The 968-nt window shown below is 39.0% G+C and overlaps 1 protein-coding gene across 1 annotated transcript in view; it reads right to left on the minus strand.

The window, feature by feature from the left end:
* Window positions 1-968, minus strand: part of LOC107678619 (long-chain-fatty-acid--CoA ligase 1-like) — a 17,510-nt gene that overhangs the window by 5,375 nt on the left and 11,167 nt on the right. Inside the window, exons 11-13 of the mRNA XM_016473963.1 lie at window positions 374-508; window positions 174-269; window positions 11-83 (exon numbers count right to left, since the gene is read on the minus strand). Of these exons, the coding sequence (XP_016329449.1) occupies window positions 11-83; window positions 174-269; window positions 374-508 (304 nt within the window). The remainder of the gene's footprint in view (window positions 1-10; window positions 84-173; window positions 270-373; window positions 509-968) is intronic.

A 968-nucleotide genomic window follows, 5' to 3' on the forward strand; every position in this document is an offset into this window, starting at 1 on the left:
TGTGTGTTACCCGCAGTCCAGTCTCCTGGTAGTGTAGTTGTGCTGCCGGCAGTGCATTCAGTCTGACCGTATCCTTCATAAAACTGCAAGGAAACAACATTTACTTCACAACCAGCAGTATAAGATATGGTGGAATGAGTCTAAATGTAAGTGTTTAAGTGATCAAACTGTACATGGCAGCCCAATGCAGCTCGCAGGAAGGTGAGAACAGGAGCTGAAACGGGAGCCGCTCCAGTTATCATCAATCGAACGTGTCCTCCAACACTGGCCTACAGGGGGCAGCACAGACCCATTACTACACTAAACACTACAACTCTTTCTACTTTAGTCAGCACAGAAGACACAGCAAGCACATTCTCAGGTCAATAATCACCTGGACTTTCTTGAAGATGATCTTGTCCCACACACTGTCTCTCCTCATGATGCCGCTCTTCATCTCGTTCTCTTTCCTCCTGAACGCAAACTCCAGGATGTGTCTCTTCAGGGGACTGTGAGCCTGTCCGTAGATCTACGAGAGGGTTTCACTACATTACTACTGCTAGAGCATCTAACACGTAAAAACACTACGAAGGGAAAGACATGAATGAGGGGATATATCACAGATCACACAGTAATACAGTTATGAATACATGTTTTACTGAGGCATATGATCAGTTAAGTATTAGTGCTACTACTACCACTACTACAAATAATGATAAATTAATAATAATATTCAAAATAAGTTGTATTTTAAATCAGTAAAGAACTATATTACTATTTTTCTAGAACTACTATTTGCACTATAAAATAAAATAAAAAATACTTTAATAATAATAATAATAATAATTTACATTTAGTCATTTAGCAGATGCTTTTATCCAAAGCGACTTACAAATGAGGACCATAAAAGCAGTCAAAACTAACAAAAGAGCAACAATATATAAGTGCAAATGACAAGTCTCGGTTAGCCTAACGCAGTACACGTAGCA

This window comes from Sinocyclocheilus anshuiensis, unplaced genomic scaffold (genome assembly GCF_001515605.1).
Source record: "Sinocyclocheilus anshuiensis isolate Anshui unplaced genomic scaffold, SAMN03320099.WGS_v1.1 scaffold877, whole genome shotgun sequence".
NCBI lineage: Eukaryota > Metazoa > Chordata > Actinopteri > Cypriniformes > Cyprinidae > Sinocyclocheilus > Sinocyclocheilus anshuiensis.